At 37.2% G+C, this 27,772-nt stretch overlaps 1 protein-coding gene across 5 annotated transcripts in view; it reads right to left on the bottom strand.

The window, feature by feature from the left end:
- Positions 1–27,772, bottom strand: part of VPS13B (vacuolar protein sorting 13 homolog B) — a 411,590-nt gene that overhangs the window by 261,428 nt on the left and 122,390 nt on the right. For all 5 annotated transcript variants that reach the window (XM_040695919.2, XM_040695916.2, XM_040695918.2 and 2 more), the window contains exons 18-19: positions 20,513–20,647; positions 19,506–19,679 (exon numbers count right to left, since the gene is read on the bottom strand). In XM_040695919.2, the coding sequence (XP_040551853.1) occupies positions 19,506–19,679; positions 20,513–20,647 (309 nt within the window). The remainder of the gene's footprint in view (positions 1–19,505; positions 19,680–20,512; positions 20,648–27,772) is intronic.

The raw sequence follows: 27,772 nt of genomic DNA, 5'->3' as shown, positions 1-27,772 counted from the left end.
GTATGATTTCATGATGTTTTACATAATACGCCATTGTTTACTTTTAAATATTTTCTCTAGCTACCCTAAACAAAAGGTTATAGAAATGTAAGATTTAACTGGGACATGATGGAGAGATTCCAAACCCAAAAAAACCCATCTAAAGATATTTTGTTTTAAGTTTTAGATTCATGTTTTAAGTTATTACTACCATATCACAATTGCTACAAAAGCACTGTAGGTGCTTTTTAAGGTATTAAATTGCATGTCTTACAGGTCATCTAACAAATGAAAAAATAAATGGCAAAACACCTCAGAATAACAGCTGCCAGAGGAAGCACTTCAATTCAAGGCAATTTCCCAGCATTATCTTTTTTTAATTATGGAAAATATTTCCATTCTTCATATTCATAATTTTACTGTGATTCTAAGGACAATAGTTGTGACTTGCAATAATTTCCAAATAAAGAATTTTTTAACTTTTTTTTGTTAACATTTTCCAAAGACTAGTTAACTTCAGGGGCTCAGCAATTCTAGTGTTGAATTAGCTAGTTTCATATTGCACCATTTCCTGCAACTAGAAGCACAGCTAAGGCAGTTCAAGTAAGAATTATTTATGATAGCTCCTGATCTGATTCTTACTGCAAATCCTGAAAGTGGCCTTGATCAAATATCTCCCATTCACACATGGCACTAGACCAACTCTGGAATACCTTAATATCTCTGCTTAACAGCAGCTGATTGTGAATCTACTAATTTTACTTTTGACCTAAAAAAGAACCAACTGTAAGGCTAAGGTCACAAGGAAATCAGGAGAACCATTTCCACAGGGACACTGCTAGCACAGTGGGAACTTACAGTAAGGATAGCCTCCAGTAGACAGCCAACTACTTTCAGAAATCATTACAGAATATTTCCAAGATGTGTGATACAACTTGTTTGACCTCTGGTAAAAGGCCACCTCTTCAGGAGGCTGCTTGTTGTTGGTCCCTTGGGTGGTCCGGGACCTGGGTGGTCCAGTGATCATAGCTTGGACAGATTCTTTCAGTTTTTACCATATTTAACTCTCTTACATGACATTTTATTCTTCTGGAGAAACTATTCAAAGACTAAAACAAGAAACAGTCTCTTCTTTAAATCTCACTTTCTGAATACTATTGAGCCATATGAGAAAATGATATCACAAAAACAAACAAAAATGTATATCATGCTAAAAGGAGATGGAGGCATAGTAAAGACCCAAAACAATCATGAGCATATAAGGCATCTGCACAGTAGTTTGACACCATTAATTGTGAGGGTACTATTTATGTTCTCATAGCAGAGTTTCCAGAAGATCCACCTGACAGATCTGTTTTGAGCATTATTAGTTTCTTATTAGTGTGGCACGCAAGAAGGAAGAGTTCATCAGTTCGAGGGAGGTCTCTGCTCCCATAGATGGCTGCAGCGCTTCTGGCACCTGTTTTGTGCTTTGATTTCCAGCAAATACCCTTAACACACAATCTACTGTGAGGTGAAGTTGTTTAAACAATGATGACATCGGGAACTGCTCCTTGTAAAACTGATTTTAAGAACACGCTACTATCCATCAAAACAGTGGCAGAAACAAATTACTGACTAAGAAATGAAGAGTGATAACACTGTGTATGGATGGAGTTCATCACAGCATGGCCTTTCAGTACCTCTTGAGAAATATCATCCAATACCTCTCCAATGCCTGTTGCTGGGCCATACTGCAAATTCCAATTTATCCTTTAAGTTTACATTCATGAGGTGTTACACTCATTTGCTATGTCCTTTTTCATTAAATATATTGGGCATGGAAAACTAAGGATAATGAAATTTTCTTAGTTACATATATGCATAAAACTCTGCAGCACACAGCTGTTCCCATGCAGTGATGTAGAAGTTCATTTAATAGTCCAGGCAGATTAAAACGCAAAAAATATTCCAGTAAGATTAATTTTGCAGACACTGAAAAACACTACACAGTAATAGTAGAAGACCAAAAAAACCCAACAATAACAACAAAAACCACCCCCACCAAAGAACAGACACTCAGAATAACAAATGAAGAATTCTGGTCAGATCAAATTGGAAAAAAACTAATTCTAAGGTTTTGAAAAGAAACAGTTCTACATCTTTCTAAAAACAGAACTGTGTAGTGATTTTTCTAGTCTACTTCTCCCTCCCTTTTCTTCTGAAGACAGATGATCACACTAACAAGAGATTCCTCTCTCAATGCAGAAAATTTAGTATTAACTAAGGTCACAGCATTTGGAGAAAAAAAAGCTTATAACTTTATATATATATATATATTAACATGTACATTCATTAATAATGTTTAATAATTAAATAAATTCCTAAAATATTTAAAATAATTTAAACTAATCAACTTATTAAGTAGAATTAGGATGTAATAAACTTTTGAATTCTTCCCCCTCAGCATTAATGCTGGTAAATGAGGCACTGCCCAGAAGTTAGCACAGAAGTCAGGTACGGCCAGCCAGCATTCCTCCTTACTAAACATATTAAGTACTGTGAAGCCTATATTTTTATTATCATTCTTTCTGTTTCTTCCCTAGATAGGATATTCTTTGGCATATGGGGAGGGAAATAACCCTAGAAACCAGCCTGCATTTGTTTTGTTTAAATGCGTATTAACAGCTTGACTAGGCAAAAGCAACCTACACGCTGAAAAGCAAAGTAGCAGCAGACAGACAAAAACCCTTCTCTGACGGAAGGACAAGCTCTCAATACCTCAGGTATGGGATCTCACTGCAGGAGAGAAGCAGTATATGAAACACCATGAAGAAATATCATCACGTATACCTACGCATTATGCAATAAACACTTTTAAAAACCCGCACTCATAGGGTTCTGCAATGTTATCAGTTTTCATATGGAAAGTGTATGAGCAGCATATGTAAAACTGTTCAAATCACTTTGCTGTTAAGCAAACAAGCAAATGCTTGGAGGGGTCAGAATAAAGTAACTGGTCTCATTATGATGAATAGCATTAACTTGTTCTGTCTTGCCAAGTCGGTAAGTGGTGTGAATTTAATGGCAATTAGCTGAGATCAAAGTTGAAATGTCATGAACAAAGTAGGTAAAACTGACCATATCAAAGAAGGAAAGCGTATCATGGGTGACTGAGAAAAAATTACTTAGATTTATTCAGAATGTTTTGAGTTGTTAATAGAAAAGGACAGATCCTTATACAATGTTTATTTTCAAAACAGTATTACTGATTAAGCAGATTTCTAGGAGACTGCTTTCATGGGTAAATTGACCACAAAAACTGATAGGGAAGTAAACTTTTCTGTAATAGCTCCCATTGTGAACACACCGCTCTGAATATTTTCCCAAGAAATTCAATTCTCAGTTAAAGTCATGCACTTTCTCTCCTACCTGGCAAACAAATGGGAATAGTAATTTAGCAGCCATTCAAAGCAACAGAAAAAGTCCACAGGCATCAGAAAACGGCAGAAGGGGAAAGAGTTCATGTGTTTTACACCCAGTGGACTTCAGGAATTGTAATAGGAAAAATATTCCTCTCATTAAATCTACATATCTTAATCAAGACTGACACAAAAATAACCCTATAAATTTAAATTATATGCAATTAATCTGGGAAAATGAGCTTTGAGTTCTTTGTTGTTGTTTCAGGTTTTTTTAGTGCTTTAGAAGATCTCTACTTCCATATAATATTAACAGGAATTAAATGCCTCTCTCTTAAAAAACCTACAGCATGCTCTCAATTATTTATATATTCTCAACTACTATCAGTATAAAATTCCATGCCTCACGCACTGACTTCCAAGTGAGAGTCTGAAAATAGTCTATGATAATTTCTATCGCATTTTGCATGGATAGTAATATATATTTTACTGACGAGCTGAAACACAGAGAAGTTAAATAATTAGACAAGACCAGCAAGTCGATGGAAGAATAAAAGCATTAACATGAGACAGCTTTTTTTGGCTGCAATCCCTAGCTCAGTCATCCAACGTAGGTAAAATAATAAACAATGAAAACAAGTTGCAATGCTGTTTGAATTAAAACCATGAAACCTGGACACAAAGAAATTGTCCAGTATAATAAATGGCAGTATATTTTTGACCTTAACCTGAAGGGTAAAGACCCAGAAGTTCTTAGGCAATTAGTCAGCAAGGTCAATGAGAGATTTGCTTGAGCAAGAACTACGTTTCTCAGAAGATCAAAGATAACTAGCGTTACACTCTGCCCTAACCAGACCCAGATTCACACTTTCCCTTACTTATTTACATTGATCTTATGACTATTTTTATAGATCCATCAGAATAAATGTGCTTTTACTCTTTTACTAATATTTGTTTAATTAAGTTAATTAATTACAGCTTAACTGAAATATCGTACAGAAGACCTCACGCAGCTTTCAAAGTGTAGGCTGAATGCTAATCCCCTTTTTTTTCTCTTTTAACTAGCAGTGGGGATGAAGTCAATAAATTGTCAATAACATACTTGCTTTGATGGATCTTCAGTAATTTACTTTCATACCACTTCATAAATTTCTTAGGAAAACTTCTGGGATCTCTGATACAGTACCTCTACCATGGGAAAATTTGGTTTAAATCTGCTCTGCTGCCAATAAACCAATAAGAGTAACTGGCTGATAATCCTCCCACACTACACTGTTTAGGTATATGCAATCAACCAGCGAAAGTTTAATTTGTTCCGCTAATGGCACAGAAAACTACTCAAACTTATTCACCATATAAATTTGAACTTCAGTCTGCTACTTTTTGTTATTCCTTTGGCAGAAAATTCGAGCTATTGAATGCCTTGTAATTCAAACTATTTTATCTTTTCTTTGATCTAAAGCATAACAATAACACTGGACACTATCGGTAACTAAACATTAAACTGCACTTCGCAGAAGAAGCACATTAAAAAGCCTTCAAAAAATCTTAATATTATTTGCATTGGCACACTGACATGCGAGGCACTTTCTACTTCTCTAGCGTGTGTAACATTATTCCTGAAGTAATGCACTAACACCAGTGATGTCAGCTACCTTCAACATATTTTAAGATGCAGTGCTTTCCTTTAGGATTTCTAGTGGGACAACACGTCTTAACTAGGAACGGCCTATTTGGTTGAAAGAGAATTTAATTTATAACAACTCACCAAAAAAATGAATATAGAAGCCACATGAACTCGAAACAGTGGCACAGAAGCTTCTTTTAAAGGTGTTGCAGAAGTTGTATGTTTGTAATTGCCTGAGGACAGATGGAGTTGAGTAACAATTCTTGACATCCATGAAGAAACTATCATGTTGTAATGCATTTTAGTACTATCCCATCTCAGGAAGAAAAATTACTGGAGAACATTAAAAAAACCTCAATCAACTACTCTTCTAGATATCACATTGCATATAGGAAGGACTTTGACTAAGCTTCCTTAAAGATGTCAACAGCACTGCACAGTTACTGACAAACTAGCTAGAATTTGTTAAAAAAAAAAAAAAAAGCTTCCAAGTGCTCTGCTGGCATTCTTCCTGGGGTATGAAGAAACAACTGGAGACTTGCTAAAGGAACTGAGTTTTCTTCATTTTCCACTGCCAATCCTCTGGGAAACAAGGGCATCTAGAGTTAAAAAGAGCTGTATGTTCTCTCCGTATGTAACACCCTGATACATCGATACAAGCAGATCAAATCACATACTGTGGATTAGAACAATTAGAACAACTTTTTTTAGAGCTTTCAAATCTCAGAAGATTTGTTTTCAGAACATCCTGTTCAGATATAATGAGAATAGTTATCTTTATCTTTAGGAAAATTATGAGGGCTAATCTGTAATTTGGTAATCCTAATCTTTTCAGCTCTCATTAAGAAATGAACTCTCGTCGCTGTAAATTCTTAATTCAGTGTTTCATTTGAAGAAAAGGATGGTAAAGTTGGAAGATTTTTTCACTCTTTTAGAAAAATATTCAAAAATTCTCAGGGGAAAAAAAGGAGCAGGAGTGCAAGCTGGGTTAGATTCACATTTTTATTAGTTAAACATAATATTTTATCTTGCTACACTAGTTTTACTTCCTGCAGAAGTTGAAGCAGGAAGGCTTCAGTGACGTAGGGAACCATGGCCCTGTGAGGTGTGAACCCCAGGTGACTACCCACAAAGGACAAGTTATGTTTGGCACTCATGAGCCTGTAAGTCCTACATGCTGGGTGCTATATAGTAAGGCAGTAGCCACCCTTAGAAAGAGCATTACGGTAAAAGAACATAAAGAGAAATCTGTGTTAGACAGAAGTGGCAGAACTTAACTCATCCCACACCTGAATGCATGGTGGGAATGCAGAAGTTGCTCTATTTTCTCAAAGCCAGGACTTAAATGCTGCTGGTTGCTGTCCTTGATTTCGAGTAGTTCTCAATATAAGAGCATTTGTTGGCAAGTGTTTTGCTGTAGGACCTCACAGAAAATGATGGAAGAACATTTTGTTCCCTTAGTATTACCTCATGCTATTTTTGTACAAATGTGCCTTAATTTGTAATTTCTCTGCTCTTAAAATGTTCTGGAGTCACTTGCTCAAGTCTACTCACACCTCAAGACACAGAAATCACGTCAGAGCTAGCTGAGCTGCTGCAATTAGAGCAGAAGTGACCAATTGTTGCAGCTAAAAGCAGAGCCAAGCTGCAGGCAAGGCTATAAGACTCAGTACATCCTTTCTGCAAATACTCCCCCCTCAGTGGAGAAGAGCGATGCAAAATGTTCCACTATGCACAACAGCAACACTATACCTCCAGTACCTTTAATATTCATGCCTTGAACTAACGCTTGTGAAGATTTTAACCATCCTATTTCTACCTTTCAGGTAGATTGTTCTTGCCTTGCAGTTTTTGCATTAACAGGAAGGCACAGTCTTCAAATCTGGGGCCTAATCTGCTGCCATCACGTAACAAGCACCCACTCATTCCATCATGATTTTGAGAGAGTGATTTTCCAGAGGAAAAAAACAAGTTTGCTGGTTAGAGACGCCCTGTTCCAGGAAAAAAAGACTGAAAAAGAAAACATAAAGATACATGTACTATTTGTAACAAAGATGATTTGACATTTTCCTGAATGGTCCTTAAGTAAGCACTTCTACAGTCTTACTGGCTGCTGTAAGATCATTATTATCTTAACAAGTATCCTGGCATAGATACAACATGGATATAACAGTCAGTCTCCAAAGTACCACATAAAGAAGGTTCACAGTGGCCTTACAGACACACAACGAGCAGAAGTGGGCATTCCTGCTCTCACTCATCCCATGCCACAGCAGCTCCTACAATTCCTGCAGAGAAAGAAATTCCCGGTTGCTTCTGAACTGTTTACTTGGAAAGTATGAGGATATTTGAGACACAACATCTGGCACTTCTGATCAAAAATCTCTCCTTCAAGTGTAATGGGATGCATACTCTTCGGTACTGTGCAAGCATTTGAAGAAAAATTAAAGTTGAACAGTTAATTTCCTACACGTCTATCTTTTCAAAGGAAACATGGTATCAAGCTGTGAAGACAAGGAACCCGGCAATGGAAATTCAGTGCATCTGCAAAAGATTGTGCAAGCTGCAACATCCCAACAGTGCAAGGAGACAGACTGACTTTTAATGCACATATTTCACCAGCTATTACACTCTGATGTCCTTAGTGAGCATGCAGGTAGTAATTTTTGAAATTGCTACTGATACACTTGCTTTATTTTGATATTTTACAAACCTATCCCTCATCACAAGCATAACAGAATCTAGAGCAAAGTCTTTACCAAGTATCAGAACAAATAAGATTATAACATTGAGTTGGAAAATTTTGTGCCTTAAATGTGTGCAAAAAGAAAAATATTCTGAATCCTAGCTCCTAAATGTTCAAGCAGCTCAATACAGTAGAAAGACTTCAGCTGAGAATGCAGTGGATAAAATACTGATTTTGGCTAACAATTAAATAATCGAATCTCCCTTCGGACTGAGAGCGCAGACAACAGCTAGTAGCCGACATCTCACTTCAACGTTTTACAGCTGCTCCACAGCAAAGACTTCAGACATTTGAATGCATGCATGCATCTTATTTTCCCAGGATTTCAAAGTCCACATCCAGGCTGCTGCTCAGCCATTATAAATGAGTAATTCAAGTAGGGCATGACTGCTTCTTGTATTAACTTGATAAAGATGTTTCACTCAAAGTACATCAACAGTTGTGTTAAGTCATCCCTTTCACAGGCTCATTCTGTGCTATGCTAACAGTTAAAAAAAAAAAAAAAAAGGATTTTATTGCCTATTATTGCCTATTAATTTTAAGCTTGTTCTTTATTAATGAGTCTATTGTCAAATATGTACTAAAACTACTTTGCTATATTTTTAATGACTGAACAGTACTTGGGCTAAAATACATTTTGAAAACTACAACGACATATTAGACACCTTACATTCTCTTCTATGAATTTTCAGTTCACAACCTCGAGAGAAGGTTTGCTCAGTAACGGATTCCCTTTCGTCTTAACACAAAGGGAACAAAATTATGAAGCTCAAAATAAGAGGGAGAATTCATATTTTCCTTTCATGAATTTATTTCCATTGAATAGACAACCGTGGCAGTCTGGCCCATGGCAGGGGATTGGAACTGGATGATCTTTAAGGTCCGTTACAACCCAAACCATTCTGTGATTCTATACTTAAACATAAAAAAATACTGCATATATAATTATTGCAAATGCCAATGAGGACAAAAGGTCCAGTTTATTTAAAAGATAATAACGGCTGATCAGAATTACCCCCTGCCTCACGGGCAAACACAGAACAGAAAAATACTACCCAGAGGTGATAATTCATCACTTGCACTCCACTAATGCTAAGCCAGATGCTTGAATGTTTCATCATGTCTTCTCCATTCTCCCAGTGAAAGTGTTCCTATTTACTAGATCTTCATTATTTTCCCACTTTGCAAGAAAAACAGAACAAAAACTCTTCTATGAAAGCCAATTTTAGATTTGCACTTTTCACTGTACTGAAGCTACACTTCTTTACTGTTTAAGTAGCTTCATCCCATCAAACAAACAAACAAACAATCGTAGGTACCAGTGAGGCACCAGGAGATGGGAAGAGGCAGTCAGTCTCTGATTCACAGTGATAATTACCCTAACATGAATGTTGAGGATTATTTTTTATTTTCATCTAGGCTTTGAGTTATATTATTGGAACACTGTCACTTTTTTCCCCTCCGGTGCAACAGTTCTCAGCACTGACATTCAAAAAGCCACGGCTCACACCGATTGGTGTTTTCCTGCCCACCCTCCCACACACGGAGGGCTGCTATTCTATTCCGGCACTTCTGGACATAAAGCAGCACAGTCCCAGCTACTTCTCCAGCTTGGCATCGGTCCCAGGCAAATGGCCCCAGAAGCTGTACAATGACAGATGATGTACAGAGGCTAAAAGTGGAAGGACTGACAGATGTAGGCAGACCGCTTACTGCATTGACAAAGAGCTGACACATTTGTTCAGGACTCCCCGACCTCTCCGTTCCCATTGACAGGGCACCCACTCCTCTGGCAATGCTTTGTGGTACATAACCATGCAGTAATCTCATTCAGTTGAGATAGTAGAACCCCAAAATGATTTCCTATTCTGTTTATAGATAGAAAGAAGTGATTTTCTCAATCTCGAGGGGAAAATCACCTTTTCTTTTTTGAGATCTATCTGCCACGTATTGAAAATACATCAGCAATTAGGAGAACACTTAGGAAAAGCAGACTTTGAGTTAATTTGCTGTGCTGTAAGTGGAGCTCAATACCAACGATTAGTAGTGGAAGGGTGAACAGGAACACAGGACTCAGCAAATTACTTTTCTCCGGCAAATGTTTCTGCCATAACCAAACCAGCTGCAAGATTAGGGCAACGCCCAGGATTTTCTCATTTTCTCATTCAGACATGGTTGCAGGAAAACAAACTGTTCTCTTCACGATGTCTTCTCCTCTACTGAAAAAATGTGAAGCAGATAATAACTAATTTAAACGAACTAATTGAGTTATATATCCAAAATAATGCTATCACTAGATTTCTCAAAAGGGTTTAGTACTCTGCAGAACAAAAAATTGTGAAGATATCCCAGAGGGAAGTCTTTTTTTTATAAGACGTACTTGTAAATGTAGTAGTTTGATAAACAGCATTTGTGCTACAGTTGCTGTACTTAGAAATCTGTTAGATAGAGATGCATCGTTAAACACTCTCCTTGCCCAGACAGAGGGTAAACTGAGGTCTTATACAGAGCTGAAAAGCTGCACAATGCACTATTTTCCCTTACACCAATTTTAAGTATTTCTGTCACCGTAAACTACAAGAACATACACATATCTCGTGCATATTAGTTTGATTTCAGTGCTTCCAGAGGTGATGGGAAAATGAAATCAGCTCATCCAGCTCAGAAGTGATTAAGTAGTCTAAAGGTTAGAAGTAACTAATGGCTTCTGCAGCACTCATTTCTGTATGGTTTGCAGGTTTCTTATAAAAATAGATGGTGATTTTCAGAAGCTTCAGAGCACCTGAAGGAAATTAAGCTTATTTAGCATTTCGGAAGCTGCACACCATAAAGCTAATCTATTCAAAATCAATTGCAATTTGGTAAACTATAGGAACACGTCTTAGTTAAGGGCTCATCACTGGGGTTACTCAGTTGAATTTAAAAACAGTCAATTTAATGCTGGTTCAGCAGTTCATAGGGATGTGAACTGCTTCTTTTTATGAGGGCTGCTCTGAAAGAAATGCCTCCTATTTTATTATGTCAGCTCATGACATCAGAGGTGGATGTTGGTGGTATGACAGCAGAGCAAGAAACTTCCCACCAACATTCCTTTACATGTTGTTGCCGTGTGACAGATGGAAGCAGAGGGGCAGGCTGACAAAATGGTGTCAGACATGGAAGTACATACGAAGCAAAGGCGTGGAACTGAATTCCTCCACGTGGAAAAATGCACCCACTGACATTTGTCAACACCTGCTGAACATTTGCTGGGCCCAAACAGTGGATGTGCGCACAGTGAGGCGGTGGGTGGTGCATTTCAGCATAAGTAACAGTGGGTCAACTCCAATGGTGCAGATTGTTATGAGTGCGACTACACTGCGACTGCAAATATGCATTTGTAGCATCATGGAAATGAATTTTTGTGAGAACTGCTGGACAACAATGTGTGGAAGAGGAATACATGGCTGAATACTTCAGACTGTAGCCCAAATCATGCAAATGAGACTGCTAGTACATTTTTGTGTATCATAACTGGAATATCTGAATATTTGAGTGAGTGATCTGTAGCTTTGAGGTTTTTAGTTTTGTTTGTTTGTTTAATCTACTATGGAGTTGAAAAATGCTGGCAGAAAAAAATTCGGCCACACAGTAATCGTAATCAGAGTTTAACTGCACCTAAAGAGTCATCACAATTTCTGCAGTTTAAATAATGGGAACTCTTAACTTAATACTGTTTTTCATAAACGTGCTAAGTTTCTTTTCAGTAATATGTTATTTAATCAATTGTTATTAAAATCTGAAAAACAGGAGTTGACCTGGTCAAAATGCATTTATATTTCATCTACTGCTTTTCAGTTATATCTATTTAGCATTTCATTACAAAAATTGCCATGTTATATGAACCATTTACATCACAAAAGTAGTAGTGAGAGCAATATAATTCAATTATAAAAGCTGGAAACGGTTTAAACACTGTTTGAAAGTAAACAGTTACAGTCCCTTATGCCCATGTCTGGGAAACATCCAAATGGAAGTTAAAGATCCCATGGCATTTTTTCAGAATGAGTAGGAGCTATCCCAATATGTTGGCCAACATATATTTTCTCAATTTAAAACAGATTTCAGTGTCCAAAGCTATGTGTCAGCAATTGCTGAGAGCATATGCCTGTCACATTTCCAAAAATCTCTGCACCATCAGTAAGTGTCTAGTTGCCTTGCTGAATAATGCTTTTCCAGATGCCTCAAGAAGAAAAGGTGAATGCATTTTCATAAATATACGAAGCTCAGGAACATTATCCTTTACTGTTCTGGAAACAGAAGTTATCATTTGAACCCCCATTCTTGGGTGTTTTTTTTTTCCATAAATGAAGCATTAGATATGACTGTGGTGGTCTATGAAACACTTTGACACCCTATGTAAATAGATTCTGTCAAGACTGTGAAAAGAAATCCTATGAAACACACATGCATGGTAACAAATAAAGGCTGCGGGAATAGCTTCGCATCTGCCATTCCCAACTTTTAGAAATGTAATGATTTACAAGGTTAAAAAAGCTTAACACTCAGTTTTTGTGTTAGTCTCACAGTACTTTCTAGGTTATTTTCTGTTTAAAGGGTAGGTAGAAAGATTTCCCTTATGCCATTTATGAGTGCAGACCTCACACTGTACTCACAGCTAAGGAGATCAAATCATCAGTTGTCAATATTGAAGCAGGAACTCCTGTTCCAGGAGTTACAAGATGAACTACATTATCTACAGGCAGAGGCAAAAGAAAAAGTCAAGCAATGCATTCCTAAAGAAAAAAAAACGTGAGTACAGAAAAGAATCCCTTGCTCAATAGATTTCCTCATGTAACATCTCAGAATTCTGATATTTGGAGTTGAGTCCACATCTTCATTGTTCACATTTGGATTTTTTTAAATAGTTTAATTTTTTGCCATATTACCAAATACTTGGCTGCTGCTAGTAAGAAAATACCTCTTTGGCTAGAGATTTTACTTGCTGACTGTAGCAAAATAGCACAACTTGAAGTCAGTCACTCATGCTTGGAAATAAAACAGAAATTTTCAAGTAACTGAACTAGGCAGGTTTGCTTCCTAGCAACTGATAGGACAGAGTGTAGTTTGGTTTTGTTGTTTTTTAGAAAAAGGATAGTTTTTCCACTATCATTTTACAAATTTCTGAATCCTATTCACTCACAATTTCAGAATTCTAATGTGCCTGCATTGCTGAAGGATTTATGGCAGACAGAGAAAAGGAACTGAGGCAGAGATGAAAACAGCACTTAGACCATGAGGATTTGCAGAATTCCTTGAAGGAAAGGTAAACGAGCTGCCTTACTTCTTCAGCGCACAATTACCTTTCTATAACCATAACTTACTACCAGTTGCAAAAAGCAACACAACCCACTGGAAATGATCTTAATCTAGATAGTAGGGAATAGTGCATCACTCCCTGATCCCTCCTCCTACTCTCATGGACATGACATTTTTTTTAACTAGAGCCAGAAGAGGGACAGACTGTGCTTGAGGACAAGTTCACTTCTCCCTTAGACATAGTAAGTAATAAGTATTAGACTTTCATAAGACAGTAGTTACAGAGGGGATTTATGTCTAGAAAATATTTGATACTTAACCAGTGCTGCAGTACACAACATATTGGGATGCAAGAGTAAAGAATGAGGACAAAGCATTCACAAAGAGGTAAATGTATGAAAGCACACGAATTCTAAAAGATAAGTTTACTTTTACAGTTGATAGGTTTTAACTCAAATTTACATTTAACACTGCTATTGACTTGCTGTTCCCAACATGACCCTCCTGTCCTGAACCTCTCTGTACCACCATCTACTGCTCCCACTTGAACTTGTGATAAAATTAACGTTTGGTCTGTTACAACTATGAGTTTCCATAGTAGAAACTTTAACATCACAAGTAACTGTTGTTGTGCCTTCAGTGGAGAAGCTGTTTGTCCCATATGAATCAGTTTCTCCTTTCATGAATACCAATCGCCATTAATTAGAAAACTTTAACATGAAGTACATCTTGGTTTGAGACGAGCATCTTCTTTAACCCCACCTCTAAAAAACATTCTAATACTATCTTTAAATCATATTAAGCTCCAAAACAGAAGCCATCCTTCCTAATTAGAAAAGAACACGGAAAATCTTGCTCTTTGTCAACAAACCATCTGACGTTTTGTTTTCTATGATCAACTAATCTCAAAATCTAGAGTTTTAATCTCGATCTAATCTCAAAATTGCACGGTCACAAGATTTTTCTGCCCACAAGTTGTCTAACTCAGAAACCTTCCAAATTTAGCCTCTCACTTCAGGCAGTTGAACCACTATTCTTAATTTAATTTTGAAAACTACACGACATTAACAACCGAGTTCTTCTTAAAATGTACACTTATCTAAATTTAAATTCACCTTATTCCAACACAAGTAAGACACGAATAGAGCTTTCAGTATCATACACTATTAGCATTTTTCCAATGCAAAGTATGAAAGCAAGCCAGATTTTTCAAGTAATTAAGAGGATATAAATGTTGTTTGCTGCAAGAGCGCAGTTCTCGAAAGAGCCGAGTCCTGGCAACTATCATAATCCTTTTGAAATTGCTCATATTAAGATTAAAGATCACTTTGTTCCTCTATTCCCACAACTAGTTGGTATGGTAAAAACATCAGTCCCCTGGTTTTATATGTAACATCTTTAACATTTGCTCTCCTTTCTGTGCATGTGATTAAATGTAACATTTTGAAATCCCAAAGTTCTGAGAAAAACATAAATCCTTGTCCACAGCTGCTGTTTGACTCTGGAAACACATGCATTTTCTTTTCAAGCATCTACCATCAAAAAATCCCAAAGGATTTGAACTGGAGAACACCTGCATCTCTTCATTTAGTTCCAATAACAGAGTCTAAACTTCAAAATTACAAAAATAGATGCTATGTTCAGCTGCAGTTACATTCTGCCCCTAATTCCCGTGAACAAAAATGCTAAGAGCATGAAATCATTCAGGCAAGCTCTGTCATCGAGAGGATAAGATTTTTTGCACCAGAAGCCCAGTGGGAACTTGATAGAAAACTGGCAACAATTACAGATAAAGTACATAGTGAAATCCTCAGGGAGAGAAAAGGAAATGTAACAAGATAGATGGGTATAATTTTTACACATTTATGCCCAAACCACAAATGTGAATTGTCTTTAATTACTGCAATATATTCGGCATTTGTACTCATTCATTGTGTCAAATTGTTCCAAAATACTTCAAATTACTTGAGGAATTCTCTTTTACAAGTTTGCTTTATTTACAAGCTCAAGCATTCCTTTAAAGTAGAACTGAAAACTTTAAAATTCTACTAGTTCTAGCTTCAAAATCCAGACTTCGCGTTGTCCCCCAACTAAGCAGTGAAAATTAAATAAACAGAAAAACGTCAGTGCCAGTTCTGTTTTGAAGTCTGAGAAATGGGAAGCTGGGGGGCACACACAGTACTTTGTGCAGACAAAAACATGCAGATAAAATGTGTCCCCTCCGTTCAGATACGCTCAAACAGATTTCAGCAGGTTTTTGAGGGGAAAAACATATAATATTCCCAGTGCAACATTAACAACATTTTATGTTTGTATCTATAATATCTTCAAACATTTAATCCTATTTTCCCTTCATAAATCCCTTTTTCCTTCGTTTGGAGGCCTGAGATCTTCTCTAAACTGAGAAAAATTTACAGTGGAGAGAAAAAATCCGAAAATGCTTGGAAACTTAATATATCACTTAAATGAGCAGTTACCAACTTCTCCAGGGTTGAGTGTTTGTTCCTCACTCTTTGTGCAGCCTTCACACAAACTACAGCAGACTCTTTGCACTCTTATTTTGATCGACAGGGTCTATCAACTTACCATCCATGAGCATGACATTCATACAGGTATTTTCATTTACTTGCTAATTTCACTGCTGCACTGCCGAGTATTTAAACAGATCTCAAAGAAAATTTGATTCTTTTAATCTTAATTTTTATTTCCTCTTGATTTATAGGTAATAGAACTCTCCACACGCTGGCTATGTGTGCGCTCCCATTTATTCAATATGGCAAACCAAACAGAGCTTAATCAGCTCACCTCATCTATTCAACAGCTGCCCATAATTAAATACTAACACCCACATTCATTTTGAAATCTCCCTACTTCTCTCAAAGGCCAGGTGAAACAAACAAGGTCTGCTGCTTGTTCCGAGGGTTAATAAATCCAGGGTTAGTTCAGAGAAGCCATTAAGACGTTCCCCAGCCTCTCTCTCCTATTTTGTATATGCTGCAGTTTAGATGAAGATAGGCCAGTACATCCCTTGATTTTTACAACTATGCACAGATTCTTGAGGAAATTTTTATACAACAAAGGTACGCAAAATTAAAAGCACCAGCGTGCAGATATATAATTAAGGATAAAACAAAATCCCTAAATACTTCTAACAGAGGTTTATCCACTTTTCATCATGCTAATGATACCAAACAATAAGACACCAGTCCTAAATTATCACCAGCACATGCACTTCTACCATGTGATTCTTACTTTGCTTGCAGATACTCCACATAGTGCACTTCAATGTTGCCCTTTTTGGAATAATGTTGCATAAAAATACTTTCTCTCTTTGCTGCTAAATGCAGCACCTTACTACTAGAAGCAATTTTTTTCTCTTTCTTCCAGCAGCAAATAAGAAATAAAATACTAGTGTAAAATGCTTTATCACTCCAATTGTAAATACACACACAACCTTTGCAGGGCCACCTGCAGCTGAGCAACAAAAGGAAGCTGCACAGCAGCCTGGGTCACCATGGATCACAGGATTTCAGTGGCACGACACAGCAGCTGACACAACAAGGGGAGAAAAGGGTTCCTACCTGTTCTCCATCTGAACTCACCCGAATTATTCAAGAAATGCTCTCAATTGGCACAAACTCCTCCCTGGCAGTCCATACCCAAATAACTGTTTTCATTCTGGACCCAGTTGTTTTCCATTGGACTTCACAGATGCATAAGGAATTCATTAGCTACACCTCCTTCATTCATGTTTATGTAAGCAAAATTTAAAAAAGAAACCACTCAGATAGCCATTGTGTTGTATTCCAAGATTCTTCCGCAAACTCTTTTAGGATGTGGTCCCATTGTTTGTTGCAGTACCAGAAACTCTCCTCCATTGCTTCCCTGGGTTTTAAACCACAAAATAACTCCCACCAAACTGGAACTGCAGTTCCCCTTAACTCTTTCAGAAACCACATCTATGTCTCAACAGCATCAGCTACATGGCTATTTTTACAAGGCTGGCTCCAGTCTCATCTCTAGCAATTACAGCACAGAACAACACTAGATATTTTTTTCTCATCTGTCATGGACAGATTCATTCTTTCAACAAGCAGGTCGTACTATTCCTTCTTCTTTCTTGCAGTATTAATTCCTACTGCAGATCATCACATCTAACATTATTAGTAGAAATGACTCCAATAGTACGACTTCAGTACTGCCAAATCAACTCCAGTAATACAGCTTTAAACAGCACTTTTATTCCCCCGTGGCATAAGCTGAATTTGCTGTCAAATTATCCAGTAGAGCTTTAATTCCCAGAAGTGACTGCAACTGACAGCAAAAGCATTTTTACGCTTTCAAATCACTGCATGTAGTTTCCACATTTGTGATGAAAAGGCTAATCGTATCTCCTGTATTACACTGCCTCACTTCCTTCAGCAAGTATTTGAATGTGAAGGCTTTAATTCCCTCATCCGTTGGATAGAACCTTAGATAGGCTCAACACTTTATGTACAAAACAAAACTAACAAAAGAAAATCCACACCTACTCTCATTTGTAGTACACTACTCTGCACGCTTACTGGGATCAAAGCTTGAACAAATCTGTCAGCTTTTCCCTCTCGTTTGTATCGCGCCCTATCTGCCACCTTACAGACACACCTAGAGCTGTGGGACAGGACATCAAACCATCACGGACCACATAAAATCAACACTGCCTTCCTGAGGAACGGGGGAGGTGGCCCGGGAAATTTCCAAGTCTTAAGATTTTAAACGCATCTCCATTTATCTACAAGACAGGTATCACGGATACTTGTCTGTTGTGAATCAATTTTTTGCTACACTATTAGTTGACTTCCGAGTCCCTGCATACAACTCTGAACCACACTTCATTTGTTCATCTCTTAATTCTCTAAGGCATCATCTGTCACAACCTACCACATACGGTCTGCTATCTAAATGGATTATCCATTATACTTACGAGCTAAACTATATGTGACCACTGTGACCAGTAACAAATAAAATTATTCTATAACATAATTTGGTTTTTGGGCTTTTCTTTTTTCTTTTTTTAATATTCTAAGTGTGCACAGCTCCCGTAAGGGTTAAAGAATATTCTAAGGCAAATCAGAAAGTTAAGCTTCAAAAAAGGCAGAAAAAGCAATAATCAATAATAGTAATTAACATTGTTAGCATTATGAACATTTCAAGTTACTTAAGTGAGACAGAAGGTCCAACAGATTTTCACCACTTCTTTCTTTTAAAAAGGGAGCTGGGCAATCTGAATCATGACCTGGTCTGAGGCAATGTTTTAGTGGCACGAACTTGAGTTAATTGTTATAAAAACAGCATCAAACATTTCAGTATGATACTCTCCAAGAAATGTGTAAATACTATTGCTGAGATAATCACCTAAAAACTGCTAGAGTGGCTACTGCTTACAAATAATTTGCTTTGCATAGAAGAAAAAAGGATTTTGCTTATACACATATTTGCAAAGACAATAATAAGTTTACCACTGCTTTATAGATGAGTGATATTCAACAACCATTAAAAATGAAAATAGAAAAAAACACTTCAAACACTTCCTGTATTTGAAAGTACTGTGGCCATTTGATATTTTTGCTCTCTTTAATCTACATTTTTCTTTTCTTTTTTCCTTTTTATCCCCTTATACCATTCTTAGCATGGCAACAGGAGCAACTGTTTAATGTCACCTGTAAAATGCAACAACAGCAAAACCTAAATATCTGTGTATTTCTCAAGCTGTATTTGTTTTAAGCCAGATTCCGTGCTGCCTGAAACAGACCAGTGTTATGTTTAAAGCTCACAGAAATCGTAAGAATGTCAGATTAGAGTATTGGGGCCCACATAGGCAACATCTTTAAATTCACCTGAGTAAATCCCTGAAAAATATTAATTTGTTTCTCATTTAAATCCATCACAACATCAAATTCAACAAAGCCAAATGTATACTCATCAAGAAATAAAAATGCATACTCAAAGACAAATGTACACTCGTGCATCCTAAAAATCATCTTTTTTATTATTAAGAATTCATTTATAAAATGTACTAATTGAATTATAAGCTATCCTGCAAATTTATATGAACTGCTTCTAATGTAATATGTCAACTTCTGCATGAGAAGCTCAAGTTATTAGAGGAAAGAAAGAACAAAAGTAATATTTTCAACAAGAACTCTGGCAAAAATTTAAAATGTTTACAAAAGGCCCTGTATAATTTATTTATAAGGCAACCAAAGTCAGTGAAGCATTTCTTACTGAAGGGGACATATATCTAAATGCTGCTTTGAGTTTTTGTATCTCACAGTGAGCTGAAGTTATTATACGTGCGGCATGTGAAAAAGATACCTTGGCATTTGGCACATTTTACATCAAGCCCCTCTTTTGAAAATTACATTGGATAGGAAAATGTAACACGATACCAGCTTAACAAGAGTTTTGCACTTACCAGAATTATGGCAGTAGTCCATATACTGTGGAATTTGGATTGTAAAGGCTACCAAATCTGGAGCTAGGAGAGATTCTGGCTTTCTGCTCTCATTGAGCCATTTACTGCTGTGTAAGTCTCTGGTGTCAGAAGGCCCTTGAATTATAGGAATCAGCTTCTCTTTTCCACCATCACCTAAGATAAAGATTAGACTTCTTAGACCTCCTCTTGTAACAAGATCATTTTTCATCTTAGAAACATTTGCTAGTCCACCTATTAACACTGTAACTACAGAATTAAAATAGGAAATAGAAAGAGCAAGTACTTATAAACTACTAAGCAACTTCCTTAATATCATCTTGTAAATGTCTTCACCTCTGGGAAGATTTCAAATGAAGTAATTGAGTCTCTTTGTAATTGTAACTTCCATCCTCAATTTATAAAATAATTTCTTAAAATATCACCCTGAACTCAATTTAGAGTTAAATACACTCAGTTTTAATGTTCTTAACACTAGCTACCATGGTGCTATAAAAAGATGGTAGATTGAGATTCAGAAAGTTAACTGTAATCTCTCCAAAAGTAGACTGTTAAACAAAATTTGAAATTATTTATCTTCAAGTCCTCAAAACTTTCTCAAATGAAATACTTGCATCACTGATGGAAAATGAGACACGAAAAAAATAAACAATAAAATATAATACTACAAATAAAGCAAAATGCAAATATGCTGTGCAATACGAAAATGTAGTTTATTCCAGTTTCTTTAGTGCTTTTAGATTCATTTTTATCTCAGAAGACAAAAACTAAATACTGTGTTCTTTTTCAGTGTCAAAATTGACTATACTGGGGCCAGACAGGATCATCCTGGCACAAAATAATAACAAAACAAAAACAGAATACAAAAAAATCTTTTCTGATTCATAGGAACAATGAGTAAATTCTTGTTTCAGTAACTCTCCTTGTAAAAAGCAAGGCCAATTCTCCTACACAGGCAATAAAGTTTTACATGGTCCAGCTGCACATACCTGGGGCTTTGGCACAAATTTTTATTGATCCCATGGTCCCAGAGGCACATTTGACCAATGATGTGCTGCAGTACTTCAATTCAACATTCTGGACTGAGCCCTCAAGAGTTGGCAGGGGATTCTTAGATTTCACACCTAATAAAAGAAAACTGCAAATGTACTAGCCTGTTGAATTTAAATATTTTTATATTCCTTTACCAAGGCATTTAAACTTAATTATACTTTAATTATCTACCTTAGATGTTCTTATAGCATTTTCGTTGTGATTCACAGTTTTTAACGGGAAGTGGGAGCGCATTCTTTAGACTTTGTAATACAGTTACACATAAAATATAGGCAGACATGAGAGAAAAACACACAAGGCCACTTAGATACTGCAATAATAAATATGTATATATACACATACATACACTTTTGTTTTCAGTTTGTAAGTGCCACTCCAACCGCTCTCTTCCACTTTGTTTCTGTGACCCTTTCATTTCAGGGTATTAAAATGACTTAGTGCTTTGAGCCCATATTTAGGCAACAACACTTGCCTCAGTAGCAGTGTAAAGGCACTAAATCCACGTGGCTGAAGAACACAGAGGGCCAGCTCACTTGTTCAATGGAACCTAGAGTTCAAACCTTGCCTCAGGTCACAAGCAAAACCAAGTTTTGGTGGTCTTTTCTCAGCCCCATTTGTGCACCCAGCAAAGCACCACAGTGCTCAGAACAACACGGGGCACTGACACTCCTGAGCCACAGCCCTGGGCTGCACGGGGCAGGGCCAAGCAGCCCACAGAGCCCCGCAGCACAGGTGGGGGCAGCCAGCCCTCCGGTGCTGTGCACAGCTACCTATTGGAGAACAAGCACATAAATTCAGTCACAAATGAGAAAGAAACCGTTTCAGCACCTGTAAGTTGTATGAAAGGAAAAACTAACAGAAGTTACCATTTTTAAACTTTTTTCCCCCTCTACGCAACAGCGACTTTGAATTTGTCAGTAAGTTGGCAGGCACCTTCTTAATTATGCTAGAATTAGTATAATTACGGAACCATTTCCTTACATACGTAACGTAGAATTTGTTCCAAAATCTGTAATTATGCAAGAAAAGTATTATGGAATAGCAGATAAAAAAGTGGAAAAGCATTTTGATTTGTGCTTCAAGATAGTTACACATATTAAATAAACTTAATATATTCTCTAAAGAATTAATTTTCTGCACAATCTCTCAAAGAGTCTTTAAAGATTGACTCCAGCCTTTCCTAGTGAGGAAAAATCGTTATTTCTCTAATTGATAGGAAAGAGGAATTTCACGATCCGGTAACTGGGCTTAGTTCACTGTGCCTAATTTGGTTCCTATGCATTAAAAAGCATTTGGTAATCCACACAAAATCATTTGGTAAGCAGACTTTTTGCTCTGAAAAGACACTATGATAGTTTTTGAATAAAAAGCACAGTAGGAAGATAAACAGCATAGGAAGGAACACATAGCACTAAGCAAACCAGGAAGTGAGTTCTACATTCTACACATACTGTCTTAGCAGATTTTAACCTGCCTGCTGGGGTTAAGGTACATCCAGCTTTCTCCTGAGTTGGGATTCAGGAAGGCCTCAGGCTCAGGGAATGCTAACTGTGCAACGTGTCTGCATGTCTGGCACTACAGGACCTCCTTGGCTTTCTGTCTACAGGATCAGCTACCGGTGTTAGTCTCACCCTCATACACAACCCTGCCTGGGGCGAGACTCTTTTAAAGCTGAAAATCCCCTTTCACCTATGGTTTTATATCAGAAATGATGCATGAATTTGCCAAAAGCAGACAGGCTATCTCTAGGCAGTTCCTTAACTTGGCTCTACCTCTTTGCACTTCTACCCTTTTGCAAACACAGTCCACTGTGTTGCAAAAATCAAGGATTTGTTTTCTGTTTTCTTCCCTCTGTTCCAAAACAGATGATAAAGTAGTTAATAGCATCCAAAATTACGCTTGAAGCATAACAATGTTGCTATATCCACCTCCCAGCAACACTTTTATGGCTCAAAGCACAAGCTTTAATGCCTCATACATTTCTTGCTTCCCTATGGAAAATTCAGTACTTTAAAAACTAAGTATTTTCCATCATTGATGGAATGATAGGATGGCTACCTAGATTTTTATCACAAAGACAAAAATCGACATGATCCTAAGGTTACACTCCTTGCCAAGCTTCACGTTTCTTTTTCAAAGCAGAGATAAATTAGATATTTCAGTGAACCATTTACAGTGAATAGGTTTAATATGGGAAACACCACATTTTCCTCCACCTCCATATTTTTTGGAAGGGATGAACCATGCCTCACTCAACTTGTCAAAATTGGCAAACCATCCTATAGAGAAGCAGACCTGTTTACTATCTGTGCCTCTGCCCATCTGTAGTTTCCAACCATAAATCTTCAATTCTTCCCAAATACCCTCCATTTTCTCTTCCATAATGACATCATTTTAAAATCAAAGTCTCTGTGGTCATACACACAGCTAAAATGTTCCTTAAACACCTATTTCAGAACATCCGTAAATTCTCTGGCAGCTCTGTCTTCTCAGACAATCTTTTCAGCAGGAAGATGTTAATGTTAACACTCATAGATAAGAAACGTTTCGTGTATCCAACTACAAATTCAAATTTGGTATGTGGATAAACACTAAAGAAGATTTTTTTTTTCAGCAAAGACATGAAGCATGAACTCAAAGTGGAACAAGGTGAACCAAATCTCTCATGGCAAGCAAGCAACACTTTCCAAATTTCAACTTCTGCAAAGTTACTGAAAATGAAGCATGAGAAAGGCTTATATTTGAGGTATTAAAAATAACCATGCAAGTGGAATTTGTACTGCACTTACTCTTCTGGAACCATACTTCAGAAAGTATCACCATGATTTACTTGACTTTTCTACCTTACATAGTCAAAAAACAGAGAACATTTTCTCATTCCACCCCACATTTTCCTTAGTTCATTCATTTTCATCAGGATCATGATTAAAAAAATAAAGATAGAAAGAGCTGTGTACCTGTCTCTACCAAATACAACCTAATGCTGCTTCGAAAGAACATCTTCCTCACTGTAAAACTATTTGCAATAAAAACCACATTTCCTTCCCAATATGTAATAATACTGACACCTGTGATCAAACAAGCTTTAGCCAAATTTGAATATCACACACAGAATACAACACACAGAAGACGTTCCCCTTGTTTTTTTGGTAATAGATTTGGTCCTCACTTCCCCAGATTGACACATTGCTAAGTCAGTGACACTGTGAGCAAGTGGGAGTGAACAAAAAGACAGGTCACAGTTATGACTCATTTATAGATCGGCCCAAGACTTATGCTGACAAACTATCAATGCTGAGCAATATCTTAAAACCCATTTGAAAGATTTTACTAATTAGTGATTTTACCAGTGGCCTAAATGTCTTAGAATCATAGAATTGTTCGAGTTGGAAGGGACTTTTAAAGGTCATCTAGTCCAACTCCCCTGCAATGAACAGGGACACCTACAGCTAGTTCAGGTTGCTCTCAGCCCTTCCAGCCTGACTTTGAATGTCTCCAGGGACAGGACATCCACCACCTCTCTGGGCAACCTGTTCCAGTCCTCATCATCCTTAGTGTATAAAATCTCTTTCTTACATCCAATCTAAATCTCCCCTCCTTTAGTTTGAAGCCATTTCCCCTTGTCCTGTTACAGCAGACGCTGCTAAGAGTCTGCCCCTTCCTTCTATAAGAAATGGCTATAAGTCCCACTTTAAATACTGACAGGCCACTCTCAGGTCTCCCTGAAGCCTTCCCTTCTCCAGGCTGAACAGGCCGTCTTCTCAGCCTATCCTCGTAGGAGAGGTGTTCCATCCCTTGGATCATTTTTGTGGCCCTCCTCTGCATGCACTCTAACAGGTCCACATCCCTCCTGCACTGAGAACTCCACATCTGGACACAGTACTCCAGATGAGGTCTCACAGTGCAGAATAAAAGAGCAGGATCACCTCCATTGCCCTGCTGACCAAAGTTCTTTTAATGCAGCCCAGGGTACGGTTGGCTTTGTGGGCTGCAAGGTCTTTTACCAATCCATTTTTTATAAGAGGAATTTGCAATGATCAAAGGGAAACCAAGAGAGAAAATGTGAATTGATCAACAGAAAAGCCAGGAAACCAGCAGAAGAGGTGCATTATTGATTCTTACTACAAAAGTCTGTGTGCTGCCAAATCCTTGATATACAATAAATAATTCCTTAGAAAGGTAGTAAAGGAGAGAACTGAAAAATATGAAATAGGAAATGAATAAGGCATGACTAAAACTCCTAGAAGCAGCTCCAAATGAATTCTCTCCATATTTAGGTTACGGCCTCAGAAGAAAAATTTCAATATTTAAAGCATTAAGTATCAATAAACTATGGTTTGGCAATATGATCTAGCAAAACAGCGGCACTTACACATCACAACGATTTCAAACTCAGTAAAAAAAGATCAATCCACAAATAAAGCAAGCAATTAATAACTGAATTAAATTAAATTTTAAGCCTAAGGGTCTTTCTGGAAACAAAAAAATTCCAACTATTTTCACATAACCATATATAGTTTTACATGACTAATACAGAAAAGCTAATAAATAAATTAAAACATAAAAGAAATCTTGTTTCCATAACAGAAGATACTCACTTGTGTTCAGCCTCTGCTTAAACAGTCCCCCTTAGGGACTTCCTCCCCCCCTCTGAGGACTTCACAAATCTGCACTGATCTAAGCTAGAGACTGCTTTTAGCATCAAATTCCTCAGAAAATTCATCTTGGTTCTACCAGGAACACAGCAGACGCCACAAAGATGAGCTCCAGTTGGTGTCAGTGCCGCTTGTCCCAGTTAGAGCATTGTGGGACCATGGGCTGCCAGGTTCGTCAATGCAGCACAACTGCAGCAGCATGGGATTTTAAACATCGCTTGTAACTATGCTTCCTCACACAGAGTAACAGAAAACACTGAGTGTGGAGTTCCTTCTGTTGATCTTGTTGCTTTAAATGGCAAAAACAGATGTTCTAAAATGCAGAAATCAGGTTATTAATAGACTCTCATTATCTTCTGTAGTATAATGATAATTTGTGATGATGTTTCCCAAATGACAATACTCACAATTCAATTTTTTAAAAATTTGTCACCATAATCTGCCCATTACATTTTACAGCCTTAACGTAGGCACTCATAAAACTATTCTGTCTCTTCAAAACACAGCAATTAAATCAGCTCATTTTAAGGAAGTGTCAACATGCAGATCTATTTTGTACTATTTCAGCTTCACTTAGAATCATTACTGCTTTTCCAATACTGATTATCTTGACTATTTATATTCTCACAGTGGTGTCAACTAGTTTCCAGTATACATACCACTATTCTTAGAAATTTCTATCTTCTCTCCTCTCTCTCCTTAGACTTAACAGGGCAACAACAAGAGGATCTGATAGACTCGTCTCACATCTTATGTATGATGATCAGGGCAGCTTTTCTACTGAACTGCTTGTCCCGTAGTTCCACATCAGAAAGAGATAGAAACAGAGACATTAAGTATCTATCATATATCTCCCTTACCAGATAAACTAGACACGGGCCCAAGCAAGCAAGATATCACATTTTTAAGCAAAAGATTTATCAAGAAAAAAATCTGCTCTTCGCTTCATATGAACATAAGCTGCACAGACCACATGCATGTGCATTCAACATAAAAACCATCTACTTAGTGTGTTCACAAACAAGCTTCAGAGACAAGCTCACAGTCATACAATGGTTTTCAGCTTAGAGGCCCATATCAAAACCTGTGTAACTAATACTTTTCCTCAAGACACCTGTAAACCAATTATGACCTCTCCATTTTCTAAACAGATTTATAAACTTCAATTAATAATGGCGATTAACATATTGAAAAAACAGAACTTACCAAAGAGCATCATTTCATCTGCAAGAAGAGCCACTGAAATATGGCAAAACACTGCTACTACATTTCCATTTTCAGATTCCACGCTATGACTTTCATATAGTTCCCCATCTGTCTTAATCCAGAAATTTCCCTATCTTCCTAAAATTCCTGCTTCAAATTGAGAAGAAAATAAGAAACCTGTGAATACATGACTGAAATCACAGAACATTTGGAATAATGTTTGGAGGCACTCCAGGTCAGAAACACCTCTTTATCACTGATAATCTGCCTGAAGTCATTATCCAGTCAGGTGAAATAACTCCTCAGTTTTGAGTGCTCAAACAAGAACTTCATAGCTACGATAAGGGGAAAAATAAAAAAAATAAACTCACACTTTACTGACAATATGTCCTGGAGCTTGGAAACATTCCCTAAACTGCCTTTACCCAGGATGCTGACACCAGCACACTTACCCCAACCAACAGTAAGGAAGGACAAGGAAAATCCTGAAATATTCACAGTCTCAGATACAGAAATACAATTCATACACAGTCTGACTGTTGTTCTTTTTGACATAAATAGAGAATGAATGCTCCCCATTAAATTTAAATATATACTATAGATAGCAACTCTAAAACCCTGCTGTGAAAAGATTTATTTTGGGCAAATATCTCCTTAACCTTCTTATTCCTAACATTCAGACAATTCAGGCATTGACAATTATAAGCATATCTAATTGAAGCTAAGATTTTAGATTTGGCAACACAACACTGGGCAGGACATGGGATTAATGTGGTTTTAGTAGCACTGTTTCTGCTATTGTAAGAAGAGGTTCAAAAAGAAGGTTGTTTTCCTTTCTGCAGGATTCAACAGCTGCATTTCAGATATCAACGCATCTTATGACACAAATAGTAGGAGCACAATTTAACCACATTAAAATAACATTTTTCTGCCAAGAAAACAGAAAAGCTATTCAGAATCTGAATATCTAACTGAAAAAGTGTCTTCTATTGACACTCATTTACATACAGTCAGTAGACAAATGCTGAAATCACACACAGAATCACAGGGGTTGGAAGGGACCTTAAGACATCATCCAGTCCAACCCTCTGCTAAAGCAGGTACTCTACAATAGGCCACACAGGTCGGCATCCAGATGGGTCTTGAATATCTCCATAGAAGGAGACTCCAGAACCCTCTAGGCAACCTGTTCCAATGACAAATGACATTGACTGAAATGCTGCCAGGATGCAATAAGAACTTGAAAAACTTTCATCACAAAGTAATTGAAGTAAGATCCCAAAGACAACAAAGGCAGTTGTACAGATAGAGATATTTAATTTGAATGCAGTACCA

This window comes from Gallus gallus, chromosome 2 (assembly GCF_016699485.2).
Source record: "Gallus gallus isolate bGalGal1 chromosome 2, bGalGal1.mat.broiler.GRCg7b, whole genome shotgun sequence".
Taxonomy (NCBI): Eukaryota; Metazoa; Chordata; class Aves; order Galliformes; family Phasianidae; genus Gallus; species Gallus gallus.
The sequence above is the reverse complement of the archived record's forward strand: the minus strand, read 5'-3'. Positions and strand labels throughout refer to the sequence as shown.